The 22,176-nt window shown below is 44.8% G+C and overlaps 1 protein-coding gene across 4 annotated transcripts in view; it reads right to left on the minus strand.

Annotated features, from left to right (window-relative positions):
- Positions 1 to 22,176, minus strand: part of DCC (DCC netrin 1 receptor) — a 618,393-nt gene that overhangs the window by 181,091 nt on the left and 415,126 nt on the right. For 3 of the 4 annotated variants that reach the window (XM_072860252.1, XM_072860251.1, XM_072860250.1), the window contains exons 8-9: positions 11,961 to 12,117; positions 2,460 to 2,614 (exon numbers count right to left, since the gene is read on the minus strand). The exons of the other annotated variant lie outside the window; for it this stretch is intronic. In XM_072860252.1, the coding sequence (XP_072716353.1) occupies positions 2,460 to 2,614; positions 11,961 to 12,117 (312 nt within the window). The remainder of the gene's footprint in view (positions 1 to 2,459; positions 2,615 to 11,960; positions 12,118 to 22,176) is intronic. 4 annotated transcript variants of the gene reach the window in all.

Below are 22,176 nucleotides of genomic sequence, written 5' to 3' on the forward strand. Positions count from 1 at the left end.
TTAGTTGCTTAATACCTTACGTTCAAAAGGCTCAGATTCATAAATTAACTTTCAAGAATTATTTCCCCCAAAAGGGCTGGGCTACAACCTCGGCTACGTTTGCACGCGGCAGTTGCGTAACTGCAAATCAGTGCGGTAAGCGACAGAGCAATCCCGGAGCAGGAATTGAAGATGCATCTAAACCGCAAGGCCATCCAGAAAACCAGAAAGCTACACGTCTTGGGGGATATTTCACTAACACGACCAGTCTCGGGGGTTTGGGAAGTGACGACAGGGAGTAAAATTCACGTTTCGTGATGAACAAAGCTATAGACATAAACCCACAGAATAACGTAAGTTGAAAGGTCCCTTGTTGACAACATCCCTTGCCTGGTCAGGGGACATCGCACACGCTCTCGCTGGCCCTAACAGCACCTTTCCTGGCGCTCAGCTTAGCTGGAAAAGGAACCGAACAGTTCAAAAGCCACCTAAAGCCACCTCCGGAGGCTTGCCTTATCACAGGATTTGCTTCCAAGCTCCTCTTCTCCTCCACCTCCCATGGGAAGCCATTCCCACCTCCTCTACCTCCTCCCGGCAACAAGTCACCTGCCACAAGGAATCAAGAAAATACATTTCTGGGGGTTCTAGCACAGCCGGTCTCTTCACGCAATGAGGGGGTTTTCAGGCAAATATTGCCTTTCAGTTAAGTATCTATACACGGCAATGTGCGACGATGTAAAACGGTTTCTGTGCTTCCGTTAAGCGTTGGGTTTCCCACCTGATTACAGAGGGTGAGCGTATTCTGGCAAGGGCTTACTGACAGAGCATAAAAGCAGCTCAGCATCCCACCATCCCCCCTACGGTTCACCAAAGCAGTCCAGGGCCCATCAGTGAGAGACACAGCACCCATCTCTTTGCTAAGAACTAGATACCAATCCCGTTTTTACAGCCAATTCTTCTGAATAATTAATTCTGCCATGGAAGGGCTCAAATAATGTTTCAATGCTCTCTCTGCAACAGCCCTTCTTGGACCTTCCAAGCGAGAAAAACTGCAATAGGACAAACTCAACCAGAAGAAATTCCTCTTCTTTCTAGAGACCAGACGTGTGCAAATACTTACAATAAAATGAGATGCACAGAATGAGAAAAGTATCTACGGAAAGGTTCCACCCACTCCAAAGGTTTCTAAAACACACTCTGCTAAACATCAATTAACAGAAAATATTTGCTTTTAAACATAAATAATGCAAAATGTTTACTCCAGTGGAAAGTTTTTGTATCTTTCAGGAAGTTTATCATGTTTCCTTGTCAAAAAACCAACTCCTTATGTACCATAGCATAGCTTCTGATATCACTTAATGTTGTCACATAAGAGAAGATGGGATGTGTGATCATCAAAGTCATGACACAAACCAGCAACGTGCTGCTGTTGAACAGCTCAATGCTCTGCAAGAAAGATTACAACTTGAGGAAAGGTTTTATTTACCATTCACAGAATCACAGAATCGTATAGGTTGGAAAAGACCTTTAAGAGCATCGAGTCCAACCGTAAACCTAACACTGCCAAGCCCACCACTACACCATGGCCCTGAGCACCTCAGCCAAACGGCTTTTAAACACCTCCAGGGATGGGGACTCCACCACTTCCCTGGGCAGCCTCTTCCAGTGCTGGACAACCCTTTCTGTGAAGTCAAATTTCCTAATATCCAGTCTAAACCTCCCCTGGCACAACTGGAGGCCATTTCCTCTCATCCTATGGCTTGTGACCTGGGAGAAGAGACCGACCCCCACCTCTCTGCAGCCTCCTTTCAGGGCGTTGTAGAGAGCGATGAGGTCTCCCCTCAGCCTCCTTTTCTCCAGGCTGAACAACCCCAGCTCCCTCAGCCGCTCCCCATCAGCCTTGTGCTCCAGACCCTTCCCCAGCTCCGTTGCCTTTCTCTGGACACGCTCCAGCCCCTCCATGTCTCTCTTGGAGTGAGGGGCCCAACACTGAACACAGCATTCGAGGTGCGGCCTCACCAGGGCCCAGTACAGGGGACGATCACTGCCCTGCTCCTGCTGGCCACACGACTTCTGACACAAGCCAGGATGCCATTGGCCTTCTTGGCCACCTGGGCACACTGCTGGCTCATATTCAGGCGGCTGTCGACCAACACCCCCAGGTCCTTTTCCGCCGGGCACTTTCCAGCCCCTCTTCCCCAAGCCTGTAGCGCTGCATGGGGTTGCTGTGGCCCAAGTGCAGGACCCAGCACTGAGCCTTGTTGAACCCCATACAGTTGGCCTTGGCCCATGGATCCAGCCTGTCCAGGTCCCTCTGCAGAGCCTTCCTACCCTCAATTAGTAAGGACCGGGCTGTATTTTCCAAGAGGAGCTATATGAAAAACCTTAAACCAACGCACTATGAGAACCACAGGGCTGCAGTTCACAGCTACGGGTATTGCTGCCGCCCTCGCCGAGACCCCGTCCCTGCGCACACTCACGCTCCGGCTGCGTGGCGACCTTGACGGGCTGCGAGCTCTCTCCTGGTCCCCGCTCGTTGTATGCCACCACTCGGAAGGTGTAGGTCTCCTCCGGCTTCAGGTTGCCCACGGTAAGTTGAAGTGTCCCCGACTGAGATGTGTTGACTGCCCGTTCCCTAAAAAAAAAAAAAAAAAAATCCCCAACAAAAAAACATTTTAAAATGCATTTGGATCTTAAAGCATTACTTATTTATGCAGCTGGTAGCCTGCAAGGTATGATTACTTATCAAACATCAGTTTGAGGTTTGTTTGTCTATTGGGTTTTGTTAAATTATTTTTACTTTAAAAAGCTTAGTTCAAGTAATGGGACCCACCGGGAATCGCTAGAAAGACAACTCGTATTTTAACACTTCATGAGGTGTACAGTATATTGGTTCTTTGCCTTTCTTCATATCACAAAAAAGGAAGAATGACGGAGAGAAATGGCTATTCAATAAAGGAACACACCTCTGATATAGGAAGTGAGATGCATGTCGGACCGTAAACATCCAGCTAATGAAAACTGGGTTTGGATTGCTCCGCAAATCGAGCCCTTGTCAGTGCTCCTGCTACAGCTGTACCTCCAAAACCACCGCCAGCCCTCACCGTTTCACAAGCAAAGGGTCCACGCGGGATTTCTTCTAAGATGGGGCTACCGCTCCCCATGTCAGAGGTCTAAAATGAAAACCCATTTGTGGAGTTTGCACTACGCTCTCCCTCGGCAAAAGGAGCAGCCAGGCGGTTCAGGGCCAGCTTTCTCCTAGTGCAGAAAGATGGTCAGATACCACCCCATGCATGCCAACTTGGCCATCAGCTGCTGGGAAACTGGTGCATGGGGGCCAGCAGGTACTTCTCCTCCCGAGCAATGCCGGCGAGCCTGCCTGGTGTCCAGCACCCAATTTCTTTCACGAAACACTGCAGCTCACTATCACCTGCATCAGCCAGGTTTCTGTATCTGCCCAACTTGGCCAACAGTTTGCTATCACTGAGCCATGGCAAAAAAAATGCGACTGATACTCCTCCGTCAGCTGCTCCCAGTGCCGAGTCCTGCGGTAACTGGCCAGTGGTGGTCTCCAGAGTAAAGGTACGCCCAGACATGGGGAGGTAGCAGCTCCTGGCCAGGGAGACATGCAGGACATCATCATCCCATCAGCCCATGTAAGCTTTCCTGGCACCATAAGCACCCAGAGCTAAAGGGGTATCGGCACCCTGGCACTGGCATCTCTGCCTTGGGTCAAGCAAAGCCCTGCCTAGCTGTGGCTTTGTGCTGCTCGGGGAGAGAAAATGATGGGTGAGGAAGATACAGACCTAGAGTCATTAACGTGGGATTATCTGGGAAAAACACAATCCCTAAACAGTAAAGCAGGGTTTAAATTGGATGAAATCACAGTCATTTCATGGACAATCTGCAAAGAGAAATAGGCAAAATTGCTTTTGTAACTGATTTATTATGGGTGGCGCGCGCCGCTCCTCTGCTTTACTAGAAGCCCTCTGAAAAGCAACAACAAAAAGGTAGATTTCATGCTGCAGAAAAATAAAAAATAAATCATTTAAGATTGAGTCAACTAATTGTCAAACTTCGTGGAGCGCTGCTGCGGTTCTCTGGGCGGCAACAGGCATAGCAGCAATTCAGAGAACAGAGATTATCGTTCCTTTGGGGAACGCTTCCTCAAAATGAAATTTCTCAGACCAAAGAACGGTCCTGTCCTCCAAGCGCCAGGCTCCACCGTCGCCCCAGCCCTCCAAGGACTGACTGAACAAAGCTTGGGTGAACGTTCCCTGGGGATAAACGGTCGCATCGTCCCTTAGCAGAGACAACAGGAGTTTAATGCCTCTATTCCAGCAGAAACGTTTTCTGTTGCACTTGATAACGCAAAAAGCAGAGCTGCGGATGGGACGGCTGCTGCTCCCCGACGAGGACGCTGGCAGGCAGGGACTTTGCTCCTTCTAACTCTGCAAGCTGAGCTGTGCTTGACCAACCCGGCTAATTTTATTCTCTTGCCTCTTATCGCCGGTTTCTATTTGCAAGCTGTAGAAGTAGGAACCCAGTTGCATTGAAAATGGCTCCAATGGATTGGCAACCAACTGCCCGACTCTGAAGGCGGCGGTACTGCAGGGGGGTCAGATGGCCAGTAACATCTGAACTGAACAGCTACGATGTTCTCCTAAACCCTTTAAGATGCAGGAACCCACAGCAGTAAGAGAGAAAACAAAATATGCCCAGTGCTTTCCTACCTGCAGGATGACGGGATTGCTGGCAACCGTATCTCATTGTATACATCTTTTTTTGGATGGCAAAGAAGCAACAAGACTACCTTTCAATCCCAAAAGAGCAGTAAAGAAGCGAGAGAAGAAAAAGAAGATGATGAGATAAAAGAAATCTCCAGTCAGCTCTCTGTTTTAATACTTCTTGGGGACAGTGGTGATACATATATACAAGTCTGGAAAGGTGGAATGGTTTGTGGCATTCCTTCAGTAAGTCTTTTCCCATTATCTAGTAAGAAAGAAAGAAAAAAACCAAAACAAACGTGCACATATCTGGTGCCCTCGGCACTCACGTTGCTATTGAGCGGCTTCCTGAGCCGAATCAAATCCGCATTTTAGACTAAAGGGGCTGAACCAGCACAACTCTCTCACCTCATGTAGTTTGGGATGCAGGTGTGAAGCGCTACGATGAGGAGTGAAGTTCTGACACAGCCCATTTTGTATCCGATGTAAGTGGTGGAGTCGCCATCCCTGGAGGTATTTAAAAGCTGTTTGGATGAGGTGCTCAGGGCCATGGTGTAGTGGTGGGCTTGGCAGCGTTAGGTTTATGGTTGGACTCGATGATCTTAAAGGTCTTTTCCAACCTATACGATTCTGGGATTCTGTGATGCTGAGGTTGCAGAGCAATGGAAAAAATCCAGCCCCGTTACAGAGGCACGAGGAGACCCAAGGCTGCCATTCCTCTTCTCAGATCCGCGTTTGCTGCATCACATCCCAGCCTCAGCCAGTTGGAAACATCCAAGCAAGTGCTTTGGTTAGACTCTAACACAATCATCTCCAAATGCAATCTCAGCAGCTTCGGTGTTCACCTTCCATTGGATTTCAGTGGTGGTACTAATGTCCACCTCCCAGGACACTTCTCTCTGCAAACCAGGAGCTGTATAACCACCCAAGTACGTCAGTGCTCTCAAGCTGATGAACCCAACGAGCTCATCACCAGCAGCGATGGGCCAAGCCCGTTCCTAGATAAATTCAAGTCCAGGTAAAACTCTGCTGCTCCCACTTGGAAACAGCCCCAGGTTGGCAGTGGCTGGAGGTGTCTGCAGCACGCTCCATCTCGCAGTATTCACACGTCATTCCCAAGGCTAATTAACTCAAGTCCAAACCCTGTGCTCCGTCAATTTGATGGTTTCCAGTTTGGGAGGAGCGTTGAACGGGAGAAGCTCTGGGCTGTCCCCAGCCCGTGCTGAAAAATCACAGAGGGAAGTTTCCCCGTTCTTGGCCAGCCAGCATGTTCCCTCCGAGCACCTCAGGAAAGCACTGAGCAAATTAAACCTCTATATGCTTTACTTCCTATAGCTCGGGTTTTCTAGCTATCAAATCTAGAGTATCTTCCCAAATGCAACACCAGAAGCTCATAGGGCAGGACAAGATCTTGTAACTTAAAAAAAAAAAAAAGAAGTGGACTGTGTAAAAAAAATAAAAATTCCAGGTTTTCCTAAGTAAAGACTGAATAATAATCAAGGAAACGCCCCACGACTGAGATCAAGAGGAACAAAGCAAAAGAAAGGGCTGAGGTTTCCCTCTGGGCAGGGTGAGATGCGAGAACAGCCAGTAACCCACCCAGCCCCATCTCACAACCTGGCAGCAGGCAGATAACAGACATTTAGAGGAATAAGTGAACCAGGAGAGAAATATCTGGTTATTCTCCTGGCATAGGACAGAAATAGCTGGTTTTTCTCCTGGCATAGAGCTCCTGCTCACAGAATTCTGGCATTTCGGCACCCAGATGATCACAGACACCCAAATGGGTCCGTCCCCCTCAAACTGTCAAATCTCTAACTCCACTGTTTTTGGTTTCTGTGGCAATGTAATTATGAGCCGTGAGAAAAAAACATCCCTTTTGTTTAAATGAGCCACCTTCCAATGTCACGCCGGGCAGTGACATCTCCAAGGACGCCTTAAACCCTCCAGCTAGCGAAGAGAAAAAACTCCTTAAGAATGTAACCCCACCCCACTTGTCTTCGTGAACGAGATGTCTACACCACGTCAGATGGATTCTGTAAAACACGTGGCTGCCTTTCTCCCTCGAGCTCCAGTGACCTGCCCCGCTGGCACGCACTCAGGCTGAAGTTAGGCGAGATGAGCGTCACCGGCGTACGGAAGCCCACCACGTGCTCCTGCTTACCAGCGAGGGGTTAATGCGCTACAGCTGCTACAGGGATGCAGGAATAATCTAAAAAGCACCAAACATCCTTGAATCGGGCACTTTGCCGTTTGGGGTTTTCTTTTTCGAACCCATCTTGGCTATAAATTACAGTCTAAAAATAAAAGACCTTGACTAAAGTCATCCACTTTCTTGTAAAATGGAGGCTTCGACATGTAATTTCCAGTGACTGAAGATCATGTTACATTACGGTATCAGCATGTAAGAAAAGATAATTACAGTTCCCATATATCTCTTAGGTGTGTAACAAATGCTTTTATAATGTTTCAAACACCTAATTAGTTACTTCAAGTAAGACAAGTCACGTTAATGCTCCTCGCTGTGAAATGAATACTATTAATTTTAAAATGGATGGACTTTTACTACCTTGAGTTCTTTTTTTATCTCCCATTATCATTCTCCCACAAAATAACATAAAGTCCTTGATTATAATAAGCAAAGCTCAAAACGAATGTAAATAGATCATCTGGGAATGATACTTTAGAACTTCAGCTGAGTTCTGAAGATAGGCTTTAATCAAATATAAGTTTTTGTATTCAATTAAGTGGTCCCTTGATTCATTTCTTCAGTCTGCAACATGCAGGAAGCTAAACTGGGAGAGCCATTAGCTTGTTGTGACTATCTATGCATTTATTAATTTGTTACTGAAAACAAGTTCTAGCGAATGTTTAAGTAAAAATAAAACTGGTCCCAACCTTGCAAAAGAGTCCTTCGTCAAAGGGTTTTACGTTCGGCTGTAATACTGCTGATTTCCAGGGTCATTTTCTTCCTTTTTTATTTTGTTTTTCCTTTCTTTTAAGATCAGAGCACTTCATTTCATTTATTGGGAAAAATGTTTGCTAACAGTCAGGTAAAAAAGAAGGATAGCTACAAAACAGGACCCATTATTTAAGCCAACTTGACATTTCAAAGGTTGCAATCAAAAACTGAACGCTATTTTTGGGCTTTGCATCTCATCTAAAATGCTAACCAGAAATATATTACTGCATACATATTTCTCATGATTTATAAATAAATATAGTGAATTTTTTTATTGTAAATTAAATTTTAAATTTTAAATATAGTGATGTAAATTCTCACGGGGAAGGCAGAATTCATTTAAAACGAGGCACAGGTAATTAAATATGTCTGGAGATTACATTTGAGGAGTTATTTCTTGGTTTAGAGAGAGATCAAGAGCAAATCAGCCAAAATAAAGAAAGTCTCTTTCTTTGTGGTGACTAATACGCTACTGCATAAATATCAAATGCCTGTGTGAATCAATGCTTGCTCACTGAGAAGCAAACCAGCAGAGACGGATGAGAAGAGGGAACAAACAGTGAGGCTGAGAGCAAATCTGGACATCAAAATCAGAGCAAAATTCGAACCTGCCTGCAGACTGCAACATCGAACTGGCCCATTTTGCAAATGCTCAGGTCAAAAAATCGCTCCCCTAAATCACTTTGCAATTAAACGTGGGCAACCTCCAGACACAAATGCTGTTGGTTCGGAAAGGGTTTAAAGATGGAGGTGGGTCCAATGCTTCCCACCTGAAGACCACCTCTAGCTTAAAAAATAAAATGAAAAATAAATTAATTAAAATTAAAGTTTCAACAGCATGTGGATGTGAGAGATGCCGGAGATGAAGCAGCACCTCCGCCTTTGCAGCACACGGGGACGCCCCGTTCCCAGGACCTCACCATCTGGGCAGCGTCCCAGCTGTAAAATGGGAAACAAATCAAAAAGGCAGAGATTTATTTACCCGTTATATTGGTAAACTCTGCATTTTGAATCTTGTGGGTGACCTTATTACTTGGGTATGAATGAGGGTTGGTTTTTTTCTTTTTTCAGTGAGCTTGTAACATCAAGTGAAACCTGAAATAGCTCCTTTCTCTTCTGGAACTGTTCTCCTGTATGGCAGGATGGATTTTTATCATCTCTGTGTGTGTGTGTACATGTGTATACCTTGAAGAGTGAGCTCCATCGAAATTCATGCATTATATTCTACTATTATATCCCACTCTATTTTAACAGAAAATAAGCGCAATCAAACGTATACTAAGAGTTACGTATCTACTAACAGATCCTATACATAAAATCCTCTATTTCTGCTCATTTTTTCATCACCAATCTGCTATTACCAGCAAATGTTGTAGAATATCTCGCTTTTAAATCTGAACTTCTATCTCAACCAGAAACTTCCCTGAGTGCCGGTGTTATTGCTCAGCTGTTTATTTATTTCCTAATAGATGTAAGGGTTGTTTCATCCTTTTCTGAGAAGCTTGCCTTTTACCTTTAAGTGCTCTTTCCAATCATCCTTATCAGCAAGCAAAAACCATTCGATCCCACGCAGGGTGCCTAGGCTGAGCATGAAGATTAAAGAGCATCCCATCAGAAGGGCTCTGGCGATGCTACGGCAAGAAGTGCAATCACTTCCAAAAGGGGTTTCTTTGAAAGGGCTAAGCTGAAAAAACCCCTTCGAAGAGAGTTCAAAATACGGGAGACTATTTTTTCCGGACGGTCCCTGAAATGGCCATGTGTCCTCTGGGTCGTGTTGGCCTTGGCGGTGCTGCCAGCTGTCACGCAAACCCTCCCTGCTCTCGAACCCGGGAAGATGGCCTTCCTCCAGCCTCACAATAATTTCTCTGACAATTCCTTCGCATCCCTGAGGTTACCGTCAAATCCGATATTTACTTCTGTAAGCAGAGAAATAGCCCTTTTGTAAAAATAAAGCGTACACAATAAACAACTCAAAAATTCCATGGGAACTTTCTCCTTTAAGGAAAACCATATTCCCTTTATCTCACAGTTTGTGTTCGCAAGACTACAGGTGCATATTCAAAAGTTTTAAACGGCAGGTGGTATTTTGAGTCTCTTGCTGGAGGGAGCAGAGTGGAATTTTTATTTTATTTTATTTTATCTATTTATTCGTTTAGTTATTCTAACACAAGAGCCCACGGTCTTCTGCAGGAGACTCTAACTAGGCACACAGCTAGCTGGGAACGGGACTAAGGCATCCTTCTGGTACCCAGAACTTTGAGCAGCACCGTGGAAATTCTGGAAGAAAATTATTTTGAAGTGGAAGGGAATCTGGGGTGAGCTCTTTTTATATCTTTTCTAATCTCCGAACCACCACTATTTAAAGGCCTCAGATAAGAATATTAGTATTTTCTCCTCACTGCTAAAAGGCTGAGTTATAATACGCCTCGATCCAGCTGCGTGGGGCAACTCCGATGCTTTTAAGACAGAATTAAAATCAATGAGACGCGATTACAACAGTGCCCGTTCCGCTATTACTGGTGGCGATGGCTGCAGACAAACGTCAGGAGCCATATGTGCAAAAAGATTTGATTCAGCCATGTGAACCCCGATTTGGTACCCAAACTGGGAGCGACAGGGATGCTGCTGAGCATCCCCCCTTCCCACTGAACTTGTTCATCGCCCTTTTTGCATCCGTTACTTTTCTAGGGCCAATTAATACCTTCCTTGAGTGCCTCACAACCTTCAGTAGGACCTTCAGTAGGACTCAACCTGCCGCAGGACGGAGATCTGAACTCCGAACCTCTGCCCCATCTGTCTCTGCTCCTGTCTCTCCCTCTCTGCTCACAGTCAGGCTCGGAGGGATTTGGGGAAGGCAAGATGCCCGTGTCTGACCCGTGAACCAAAGTCACCAAGCCTGGCTCCTACCCCGTGTTTTCACCACAAACCCTCCCTGCCCTGCCTACGTGCCGTTTATCCCCCAAGTGACACCCTGCTCATAAGACGCTTGCCTCCAGCACTGGTCTCAGAAATGCCAGCTTGAATTTCAGAGCTTTCTTTTACAGAGAGAGAGTGCGTTTCACACTCTCATGCCGAGTGCTTTGGGTGTTGTGTCCTTTCAAGGCTGCTCAGCCGGACGAGATGGATGCACGTTTCTATTTAGGATACCTGCCTCTTGCAGCAGGTACGGCTGCTATAGCTATCAATGTCTACAAGCATCGAAACAAATAAAACCCAATATATATGGCTGTAAAAGAAAGCTGGACATTGTTGGAGATTAAGATGAGAAGCTTGCGAACGTCCAGGCAGGGGCAGGAAATTTTGCCTGCGAGACTGAGCCCTTTCGGATGAAGGATAAGCCAACGTTGCGGCAAAGGGGATAACTGTGGGGTCCCACTTTCTTTAGCTCTCGTGAAGCCAATACACATCTGCTCATTTTTATCAATTAAATACAGAGTCCTGTTCAAGTCCCCTCGGAAGCTGAGCTGCCATCAGCACACACACAAGTACCAGTCACCAGCCGGCAGCTGAAGTACGTCATAAGCAGTGAAATACAGGACAGGAATCTTCAGGCGAGTTCTTCGTAATGATGTACAGGAAGAGAAAACCACATCATTTTTCTCAGGCATAAAATCATTTATGAAGTTAGGAAAATAAACCAAAACCCCAAGTAAATACGCAGTACCTTTCTGAGTATGAAATGAGCATATACGTGATGAGGAATCCTGCAAACACCAAACAATCTACAGTGCCATTATCACCAAGAGCTATCTGCTGGGCAGCTCTCATCCACATGGCCACAACATTGGCCACGGGCTGGTCCATTGCATTTGCAATCACGTAAAATCTTCACAACCCAATCCCTGGCTTTTTTCAAGGTCTTTACACCATTCGCACTGCTCTAAGTGCAGTCCTCCTCTCCGGTTGATTAGGGCTCAACAAATTCACCTCCGCCAGCGATGCAAAGGACACTTGAGCCTGTGTCTTCAGAGGAAGATGAAAGGTAAAAATATGGAGCTAACAGTACTTTCTGTTAGACGGTCAAGTAATAGCTGGAGAAGGTAAGATCCATAGACATCACTGTCAGCGTTAATGGTCCTTCATACCAAGACAATGAGCACTGTTCTATATGTGTTGATACGATGCCTATAAAAATATACGGCAACAAAAGGCATTTCCAGCTTCACACTTCTTTTACCACGGGGAGAAGAACACAAGGTTGAGAACCCTTTGCAAGATACTTGTAAAGACCTCAGGCACTCTTAGGACCTATCCCCCCATCCAGAGGAGACCCGTGGTCTGTTGACGCCTACCTGTTGACACCATCCCTGGAGAAGAAGACCGTGTATGTCTGGACGCTGCCTCTGGCTTCTGCGGGTGGGCGCCAGCTGAGACGGACAAATCGGCTGGAGACCAAGACAGGGACCACGTCTCGGGGGGCAGAGGGGAGGACACTGGAACTTGGGACAGCTGGAGGGGAAGGAGAGGAGTCAGTCAGAGAGGTCGGTGGCACAGGGGTGTCGGGGCGGGTGGGAGGTGCCGTGGTGGCCACGGCTGAGGTGTTACGGAACAAAGGGCCAAGGTGGCATGGAATAAGCGTGAATAAAATGACAGGGGATGAAAGAGAGAGAAAAAAAACTAACAGTAAAATCAAACCTTACAATACACCATCCTGAACCATCCTCTAAAGCAAAGAGCAACACGTAAAACTCGAGTAGGCTGCTTCCTCGGGGTACTTGGAAATTATTTCTTGTACGAGTGATCAGTATGATACGTTCCTTTGTTCACTCCCGTTTCACTGGTTTTGTCTCTTGTGCCCCAAGCAGCAAAAGTATTTAACCTCATAAACAAGCAATAACTGACCGCTCAAAGCCTGAAGCCTACAAACCGACTGGTCTGGGAAGAGCAGAAACTAAGTAGAGTGCTTCAGCACACGACCTACTAGATAATTGCATCAAAGTGGGATAAAATGAAAAGACAGCAAGGCTTAATACTAACACCGTTTCACATGGAAAAGTCTTCAGTCTACGTGCAAAACCCAGAAATGGCTAAGCTGCAGATTCAAGCAGTAAAATTCATTTTAGAACGGTATCTCTTAAGGGTTTGGTTGCTACCCAAGTCCATGCAAAAGCAGGCCCATCAACATAAATGAAAAAAATATTTCTTTTTTAACAATGATTTAAGTGATCAGCTACGTACTGATTTAGCACGTGCATCTTATGGAGCATCCACAGTCGCCTAACCTTCTGCAAGGGCAAACATGATGTATAAGGTCTGATTTCATGGACCACGCCAGCCCTGAAAAGCAGGTTTACACCATTGGTATCGAAGCAAAAAGCAATTTATTTTTTTCCTTATTGCAAACCTTTTTTGGTCAGTCCCTATGCACCTACTGTGAACTATATTAGTAGCATTAATTTACTCTGAGATCATTAACAGCATTGTATTATCTAACCAGCTTACGAAGAATAGCTTTCTGTAAAAAGCATGGCGTTCACTGAATACTAGCTTAGCATTTTCTTCTATTACCCCTAAATTATTATTAAAAGCCATTCATAGTGCTATTATTAATAACAAATATTATTACCCCTTACTTATTGTGATCAATCCAAAACCAGAGGGAATTAAGGGAATTTCCCAGTGGTATTTCCAGAGTAATGATGTGTTGAAAGAAAATAATAAGCCACAGTTTCAGCTCTTTTGGCTGCAAAGTTGTGATCCATTATTTGCACTGAGATCGTGTTTAGCGTCCTTAGTCATGGGCCACTGATCTAAATAATGTGCAAACACAAGACTAAAGTATAATTCTGTGTACATTCGTATTACCACGACGCGACTATTTTGCTTCACGGTCAGAGCGAGCAGATTTGGGCTTCTGGTCTATTCTATATGTTGACTCATGTATTATAAGCCTAAGTGCATTGTCTTCTTCTAACGAGAGCTGCGGTAGGTAAACATCTCCAGAGAAGTACCAAGGGCGTGTTTGGATAAAAACACACAGACAAACCTACAAGGCTTTTTCAGGTGAGTTCTGGTATTTAAATCAAACACAGCAATTCAGAAAAAGCCCCGTTATTAACTATTTTGGCACCCGAGGGCCTGTAGAAACTCTCGGTTCCTCCACAAAACACCCCGGTCCGTGGTTCCTCCACCGAATATCCATCCTCCTGGTGGAGCACGGCAGGCTGGCACCTCTCTTCCATCAAAACCCGTTTAGCGTTCAGAAACTCATGCTACAGAATCACAGAATCACAGAATTGTATCGTATAGGTTGGAAAAGACCTTTAAGATCATCAAGTCCAACCGTAAACCTAACACTGCCAAGCCCACCACTACACCATGGCCCTCAGCACCTCATCCACACGGCTTTTAAATACCTCCAGGGATGGGGACTCCACCACTGCCCTGGGCAGCCTCTTCCAGTGCTGGACAACCCTTTCCGTGAAGTCAAATTTCCTAATGTCCAGTCTAAACCTCCCCTGGCGCAACTGGAGGCCATTTCCTCTCGTCCTATGGCTTGTGACCTGGGAGAAGAGACCGACCCCCACCTCTCTCCAGCCTCCTTTCAGGGCGTTGTAGAGAGCGAGGAGGTCTCCCCTCAGCCTCCTTTTCTCCAGGCTGAACAACCCCAGGTCCCTCAGCCGCTCCCCATCAGCCTTGTGCTCCAGACCCTTCCCCAGCTCCGTTGCCCCTCTCTGGACACGCTCCAGCCCCTCCATGTCTCTCTTGGAGTGAGGGGCCCAACACTGAACACAGCATTCGAGGTGAATACTTGGGGCTACGATCAGCCCCAAGTCCAGACATGTGCATTTAGGTGACTACACCTACGTGACTACGTACGTACGGGTGTCTGAGCTCCCCCCTTAGAAAGGAGGACATCTACCCAACACAGACGATGGAGCCCAAAGAGCTACTCAAACTACCAAACAGTGGTCTCTACCTTTAAACATACTGAGTCCGTATCTAAAATCTGGAGGTGAACCGATACCCTTCGGGACCTCATGCCCGTGGGTGAGGCGGTGGCCACCCTGCTATGTGTCAACTTATGAAAATAATAGCGAAAAACTGAGGTGAAAAGCAGCAAGACTGGGACTGAAGCTCCAGTCCACAAAGCACGTGTTTTACTCCGGCTTTCAGTAAACTCTGTAGAGCTATCACTGACAAAAGCAATTTCACTTTTATTGTTGCTAGCAGTGAATAGCAAACATATACAGTACAATATAGAGACATATAACCTGAAATTACCTCGGCGAGTAATGTCTGAAATCCCTCAATCTTTCATATGACTACACAAGATCAATCCACCACCGGTTAAATCATCTTCTTCAGAGTCTGACAGGCTCTGATTTTAGCCTGATGTGGTTTATATTAACTCCTTACAAAGTGCATCTTTCTCTGCTCTCATGGCAGTGTGAATAATCATCCACCACTGTACAAAGCGAGCGTAAAACTGGGACGTTTGATTCATTTTCCCCACGTATAAATGACTATACAATCAACAGAGAAGCTCTGAATATACAGGCCTGATAGGAACCGATCTTCGTGTTTCCATGTAGGAAGCCAAATGGAGCCCCTCAAATTCAGAACCAAATCCCCCGTTATTTATAATCCAGAATCAGCTGTGAGTTTTGTGACCTTAATATTATTATTATTTTGCCGGTAGGACCCATCCTTGCACTCCTCAAGCAAACGCTCTTCAAAAATGTAGAAATATTGTTGATGTAGGTGTCCAGGACCTGCCTGCTTACAGCCTTTATTTGTAAAATACAGACCCGTTATAAAACATGCGCAAGGCCAACTATTTATGGGGTTTTAAAACAACTAAAGGCAAAATGTCGTGCGTGACACCCCGTTTCACCACTGCTTCCCATACACAGCAGGCACGGGCTGTCTGTAATTAAAAATAATAGGAATATGAGAGCTAGTTCAAAGACACAGGGGTTTTTTCAATATTTTTAATAGGTTGGTTTGATTTTTGGTTTGTGTTTTTAACACATATGTAGACATCTTACGGTTGGACTTGATGATCTTAAGGGTCTTTTCCAACCTAAATGATTCTATGATTCGATGATCTGCGGGCAGGTAGGGAGGAGATCCTATTAGCAGCAGCTGTCTACCCTTTAAATAGTGTTTTTAGAGACCAGCAAAAGCTTATGTGGGATATACAAGAACAGATAATGAATGAATGCAAAAAAAAACCCCACCTTGTAATTATATCCCACAAGGGATTTGGTATCAAGGAGATATAACATTATTATTGCTAAGCAGAGGTGGCAATAGATGGCACGGGTTTATTCATCAGCCTCTCCCAGTAAAAGACATGGGTGCAAATCCTCTAAATCCAAGTTATAAAACATCTCGTGTTCTCACTTGAGTGGTCACAGGGACTTTTTTTATATATATATATGTGTGTGTGTGTGTATATCTGTATATATATATATATATATCTCCACAAACCTCAGCACAGTTTTTATACTTCTGTACAAATATATTAATTTGCCTCCCCCCCCCCCCCCCCATATTTACCAAGTTGACAGAAAAAGGAAAGAAGTTTAAGGAAAGTTTAAGGAAAGAAGTTGTGAGTTTAAGACAAAAAATAAGTCGAGAAGTGACTCTGCACACAGAAAATGTTGCTCTTGGATGTCAGCAATACTGATCTAAAAACTACCCTGGTAATCTGCATTGAGGACCAAGCGCTGAACTGATAAAGATGAGTTTGACTTTTCTGCTTTTAAAGCAATTAAAATTTGCATGTTTTTAGTTACTCGTCTTTAATTCACGCAGAACATTTAAGCCTGTTATACCATGTTGCCACACGCCTAAATTAAAAATTATACTCATTTTTCAGGGCTATATATAGGAACTGTCTAGATCTCACCGAAAGTGGCTAATGTTCATGACATTATCCATTTAGTTTTTTTTTTTTTTTAAATTATAACCTCACCCAAGCAAAGACCATTCAAGCATTTGTCACTGTTTTACACTTAGAGTCTGTGAAAATAAGAACATCTACTATAGGCTATCTAGACTTTTAAAATACTGTCAATTAAAGCTTGCTGATAAGATTTGAAACTCGATACTTTTTCAGCAAAAATGAGAAAACTATCACACTTACAATCTCCAACCTCCTGCTGCAAATCACACTTTCCCTAAATATCCCCCATACCCTGATGCCAAAATGACTTTTCAAGACATCAAATGAAAATTTTCAGCCAAGACGCTACCTCAAAATATTTTTTATGCCTTCCAACAACTACTTCAATTCTTTGATTTGAATTTTTTTTTAATATAGAAAGGAATTTTTTAATCTATTTCAGTTTTAAAAGGCTTTTGAAAATTTCACTGAATGTATTTAAACGTAAAAGGAACATGCAGGGTTCAAGTTAAGCATTTAATTTCTGAAAAAAATAAAATGTTTTATTCAAGTTGAAATATAAACCTTGTGGATTAATTCAGCTCTCTTCCCCACCCCGCAATATTTTCCTTGGGTTTAGCACTTTAAATCAGTTATTCCTACAGCATGAATTTCGAATATGACATAAGAACATGAATCTGTTCTCACCTCCAAATCCTCAGTGTTAAAAGCAAAAGCAACGTACGTGGAATTTTAATTCCAGAAATAACATCAAATTTGTGCTTATTGTCTGGTGTCGCTCAGTACAGCCCCAGCCTGGTCAATCCAGTCTCTTGTTACGCTCCCGCAGTCAGAGAATTTAGTCTGGTTTTTAATTTTTTTTTTTTTTTTTTTCATTCCACCCCCCCTTTTTGACCCATCTTACGCTTTCCGTAGAGCAAACTGTGAAAGTTATAAGTGAGAAAAAAAGCTCGCTGCAGGAGTATCTGCAGGTCAAGAGATGCTGCGTACGTAACACCTAGGACCTGAAAAAGCGAGGCACTCTTCCAACAAAATAATCCTTAAAGAAGATCTGTAATAGGTATCAATTTGGGTGGATCTGTCATTTTTTAGAACACAGGCACTTTGGAAAGAATTATTCCCATTTCATTTTACGGAATGCCTTTTTCTTTTAACGGGGCTATGCCATTAAACGGCAGAACTGCGGGCAGCTCGGGAAGCTGAGGGGCCGACAGTGATTTCTGGGGCAAAGCCTCAGAGATGGGTACAGACCTGCGGCTGTCACCCGCACCGCGATGAGGGACTACAACATTTAATTAAAGTTTTTATTCCGTTTTAAAAAGGGGATTAAAAAAAATATAGATCTTAATTTATGCTCTTTAAAAAAGAAAATAAATCAATATTCACGTACGTTAGGGAAAGAAATAGAACAACTCTAAAGAAGACAGAAAGTCGGGGTGTAGAGCATAAGTTGCCTGATTTTACCTTGCACTGGCTATCATACAAACACGAATTTGCAATTCTATTAAATTCGTAACGCATCACTAATTGTTTCTAATTTAACAGACCGCACTGAGATCAGCAGACGAGAGAAGCTGTATTTTTACACGGTGTTACTTTAACCCTGGAAGATTCATTTAGACAAACTCAGAATATTAAAGCAATCCACGACTTACACATTCCAGATACACCCAACGAGGAGGTTGGGGCAGTAATCAAGATCCGTTTTCCTCCAGATCGAGGAAAACAGCCAAGGACGGAGGGTTTGTGCCCCTAAAGAACCCAGTTTCGGTGTAAGGCATCCTTCGGTATCCTTTGGCGCAGGGATCCCGGGGCCTGAAGCCCATCTGTCTGGAGGCACCACCGTTGCTCAGCCATCTAGTACGTGCCTCGAGAGGCGAACGCGAGGAAAAATCCCACGCGTCACCCAGGCAGTTAAAAATTTCATCTGAAATTTCACGATGAAGTGATGGATTTCATCATTCGTCCTCCGTGCCGGCTCCTAAAACCCAACGCTAACGTGCAGGGGGAAGACGTTCCCTGGGAAAGCCCTGGGACGTGGGTCCAGGAGCTCTCATCGTCCCACATCAAGTGATGAAATGGGTGAGAACTGGTGAAATGCAGAAACGAGAAGCAAATGAATCGCCGTGTTTTGGTCTGATCATTAAATAATTACATTTTGGTCTTGTTTCCAACAGCTAGGAAAAAAAGCAGACGTTCTATCAGATGACCTTTACGGAGATATGAAATGGGTGTAATTTACTGTCCCAAATAAGTATCAGATTGGACGAGTTACCGGTAGCTCATTACTTACGGTCAAACAAAATGCTCTTTTCAGCCCAAGCAACTCCTATTACCTTTCCTGGGCACCACGTACAAAATTTGGCCTTTCCCGTTTTTATCCAGCCGCTTGATCACACGACGCAGTTTCAAAGCGTCGCATTCAAAAAAGCCTTTCTTCAGGCGCTGCGTGCTCAAATCCCTCCTCCGAACGCCGGCAGAGATCACGTTGGCACGGCTCGTATGCGAGTGCACGCAGCTACATCCGATGTGTTCACACGCATCGGGTTTTACCAACGACACGGAGCACATGCCGGGGTGTCAGGGTACATCAGCATATGTTGAGAGATTTTCAGCCCATATGCAGCGATACTAATTTACCAAATAAAAGATCTGTCCTCGTTGCCATACATACTTCCTCCCTTCTGGCTTCTTGCACAGTAATTCATTATTACTTGGTGCCATAATGATGTTCTTCGAAACGAGTCATGCAGTACTAATTTTTATTATGCCTCTTTTATGACATTACGAGCCTCGCTATAAATCACTGAGGTTCACGTGTGTCAACAACGCCTGACGTTACTGTACGAGGAATTCACTCCCGACTCAGCACCTCGCAGGATTAGGCCGATAGCGCTTTGCAAACAGCACGTACGTGAGTTTGTATCTGAAATACAAAAATCTCACAGAGACTGGGGAGATTTTGACAGTTCCACCCTATGCAACAACAACCACATCAGAAGCTACATACGCACTTGTGCTTCTCTTTTCTCTCCAGCCTCATTTTCTCAAAGACAGGCAAGAGAGACGCACGTAAGGATAGCAGCTTAATTGCCGAGTTGTGATAGAGGGAGGGAGGAGGCTAGTTTTCTGCTAAACGGCGTGATCCCAAACGAGTAAACAGGGACACCTCCACGGAAGGCAAGCCAGTCTATCTCCTCCTACACACTCCTCTTGACCGGGAGGTGCTGCTCGTGCTCGCAGAGGAGCGCCCAGGATCTGTCCCCAGGATGGAGCGTGAGAGACTGCAGCTGCAGTTAGCGAAGGAAAAATGCCCAGAGGGCCATGCCACAAACCCCAGCACCAACAGACCCTTCCCCATCCCCGTGAAACTCGGGACATCTGAACGGCCCTCTAGCCCACACCTGCAAACCAGCCTTGCTATGCTAGGGTGTTATTCTCTGCTCATCGCCGCTACCTCTCACCACCTTTCAGTAGCAGGTGGAAAAACAAGAGGAACATCCGTCAAACATTTACTCTTTTAACCTCCAGCCCTGTTTTGTGCATGGACAAGCACTGGAGGGAAGACAGAGGGAGAAGACGACCACATTGCACCTTTACTTCTTCCAGAGAAGAGTCAACAGCTTTCATTTTTTCCTCCTCTTCCACAGAGGAGAGCCCCTGAAGGGGTAGCAAAGCATATGGAAGACAAGAGAAGGATAAATGGGATACAAGGCTGGGAAATGGAACGTCCACGGGATGCCCAGTGCAAGATCTGAAAGTTGAGGTGTGCTGGGGCGGGGAGCAAGAAGAGAGGCCAGGAGGAAAGTCCCGGGAAGAGCACACATTGGGTGGTCAGAGAGACAAGAGGGCAAGGTCAGGCTGAAGAAGGCTACAATAACTATTATCAAAGGAATAGCACAGGTTAAAATATGATTAGTCTGGATCCCCTATGAGAGTCAAAAGATGTGCTGTCTCTGTTTACTTTGAAATTCAGCATGCGATAGAGAACTACAAGACCTCGTAATTCCAATTAATCCAGGGCAGTTTTGCCCAATGGTTATACGGAAAGCTATTTTAAGGAAGACGTAAGCCGGACACTCATCTGCCGTTAAACGTGCAAAACAATACCTTCTACAACCGTGGCCCCTTTGGGGAGTTAAGAATAATTATTTGAACCTGTAGCAGGATGTAGGCAGGAAAGGCAAGGCAAAGAGCTTTGCGCAGGGTCGAAAGGAGGAGAACAGCTCCGGGGATGATAGTGTTGGCTTTGTCACAGTAAAGCTGCTTGGTCAGAGCTAGAAGAAAGGGATTTTATTTTTCTCAGACCATTAACTATTGTCACCCAAGAGCTACTCTATACAAAAAACCAGGCTGGGTCAAGGCAAGGAAGATGAAGTCCTACTGACCAAGGTCTAAAGATGCTGGGTGCGAAGAGCTGCCTGGCACCGCTATGCCAGCAAAGTTCCAGGTGCGACTGCAGCTCTGCCAGAAAAGGAGACATTTTAGTGGTTTCACCTCTTTTTGGAGAGCTGGTGTTCCCCAGGCTGGTTGCTGCAGTCCTCCACGGACGTACCCTACAGCCACATACCCATCGCTGCTGTGCCAGCACAGCAACAGCACTCTTCGCACAGACGCGGCCACTGCCCGCTCTTTTATTTTAAAAAGTCACCTATAAATGATACAAACTACTTTCATATAATTTCTTTAACTGCAGGAAATCTGAGAGATTTCTGTTTTCATACCTGAGCTTGTTTTGGACCCAGCTTGGCCGGCAGTTCTCCACGGGGAGACTCAGACAGGCTGGTACGTGCACGCACTTCTCTCTTCCCGTGCATGTGCACATCTGTCTGCATATTATATTCCATTCCTCTCCTTTTACAGCTGAGAAAATTGCTATTCACATTTGCAAGGAAAAAAAAAAAACAATCAATGGCAAATACAGCCTTAATGGCTGCTTACGTTCATGCAGTGATCTGATGCTACGCTGTAAAAAAAATTAAAAAAAAAGAAAAAAGAAAGCAATGGACAAACCCAGCACTGAAAAAAAAAGTAAAAAAAAAAGCAATGGGCAAACCCAGCACTGAAAAAAAGATTAAAAAAAAGCAATGGGCAAACCCAGCACTGAAAAAAAAGATTAAAAAAAAGCAATGGGCAAACCCAGCACTGAAAAAAAAAAAAGAAAAAAAAGCAATGGGCAAGCCCACCACTGGAAAAGAAAAAAATTTAAAAAAAGCAATGGGCAAACTCAGCACTGGAAAAAAAAAAATTAAAAAAAGCAATGGGCAAACCCACCACTGAAAAAATATTTTAAAAAAGCAATGGGTAAACCCAGCACTGAAAAAAAAAAATATTAAAAAAGCAATGGGTAAACCCAGCACTGAAAAAAAAATTTAAAAAAGCAATGGGCAAACCCAGCACTGAAAAAAAAAGAAAAAATAGCAATGGGCAAACCCAGCACTGCTGAGCTCTGGTGTTCAGAGAAGCGCTTTTGCCCTCCCCCTTGGAGCTGTGACGGCAGGGCTGGTGTCACCACGCAGGTGACATCTGTCATCACCAATTAGTCACCAAGAAGAATGGGGGGGCGAGGGGCAATGGGCTGTTGATTGCAAGAAATTCAATCACCCGCAAACGCTCCCTGAGGAAATGCTGGTCGGTTAATCTAGTCAGCCATC

This window comes from Ciconia boyciana, chromosome 4 (genome assembly GCF_034638445.1).
Source record: "Ciconia boyciana chromosome 4, ASM3463844v1, whole genome shotgun sequence".
Lineage (NCBI taxonomy): Eukaryota > Metazoa > Chordata > Aves > Ciconiiformes > Ciconiidae > Ciconia > Ciconia boyciana.